The 812-nt window shown below is 41.7% G+C and overlaps 1 protein-coding gene across 1 annotated transcript; it reads left to right on the top strand.

The window, feature by feature from the left end:
* The first annotated feature begins 195 nt into the window (after positions 1-195).
* Positions 196-522, top strand: LOC110113286. Its single transcript, XM_020845790.1, has one exon. The coding sequence runs from the start codon at positions 196-198 to the stop codon at positions 520-522; it is 327 nt and encodes a 108-aa protein (XP_020701449.1).
* The last annotated feature ends 290 nt before the right edge of the window (positions 523-812 follow it).

Raw genomic sequence — 812 nt, 5'->3', positions numbered from 1 at the left:
ACTCCTTTGACTCTGACTGAGGTAGGAGATAGACAAGAAATGGGTGCTACATTTGTGGATGAAACTGTTAAGAAAATCAACTTGATTAAAGAAAGATTGAAAGCTGCACAAGATCGACAACAGAAGTATTACAATCATAAGCACAGATTTGTGGAATTTTAAGTCGGTGACTTTGTGTATGTCAAAGTCAGTCCGATGAAAGGAGTCAGCAGATTTGGAAGGGTGAGAAAGCTTAGTCCAAGATATATTGGACCGTTTGAAATTCTTGAAAGGATTGGTAAGTCTGCTTACAGACTGTTACTATCTGATCAGAGGTCCGATGTGCACAATGTTTTTGATATATCCTCTTTGAGAAAGTGGATATCTGATTCTGACAAGAAGATGTCTGCTAATGAGGTTGAGATTCAGGAGAATCTGCAGTACAAAGAAGAACCTGAGTTGATTTTGGCTTACGATGTTCGTAAGTTAAGAAGTAAACAGATTCCGATGGTTAAGGTGCAGTGGAAGCACCGAACTGTATGAGAAGCGACTTGGGAGAAGGAGTCAGACATGAGGCAAGCATATCCGTATCTTTTCTGACTGAGTTTTGATTTGGCAATGTCGAGGATGATATTTTTCTGAAGTTGGGGAGATTGTAAAGGCCATTTTGCTCCGAGGTTCGTCCGGACGAAGTCGGATCGTCCAGGACGATCGGTACAGGTTGTGTAGGAAAACATGTTTGGCTGCATGGTTCGTCTGGACGAAAGTCGGATCGTCTGGACGAAAATTTTACAGATCCAAATCATCCAGGGACGGTAATTAATCTCGTCTGG

This window comes from Dendrobium catenatum, unplaced genomic scaffold (assembly GCF_001605985.2).
Source record: "Dendrobium catenatum unplaced genomic scaffold, ASM160598v2 fragScaff_scaffold_920, whole genome shotgun sequence".
Taxonomy (NCBI): Eukaryota; Viridiplantae; Streptophyta; class Magnoliopsida; order Asparagales; family Orchidaceae; genus Dendrobium; species Dendrobium catenatum.
The sequence above is the reverse complement of the archived record's forward strand: the minus strand, read 5'-3'. Positions and strand labels throughout refer to the sequence as shown.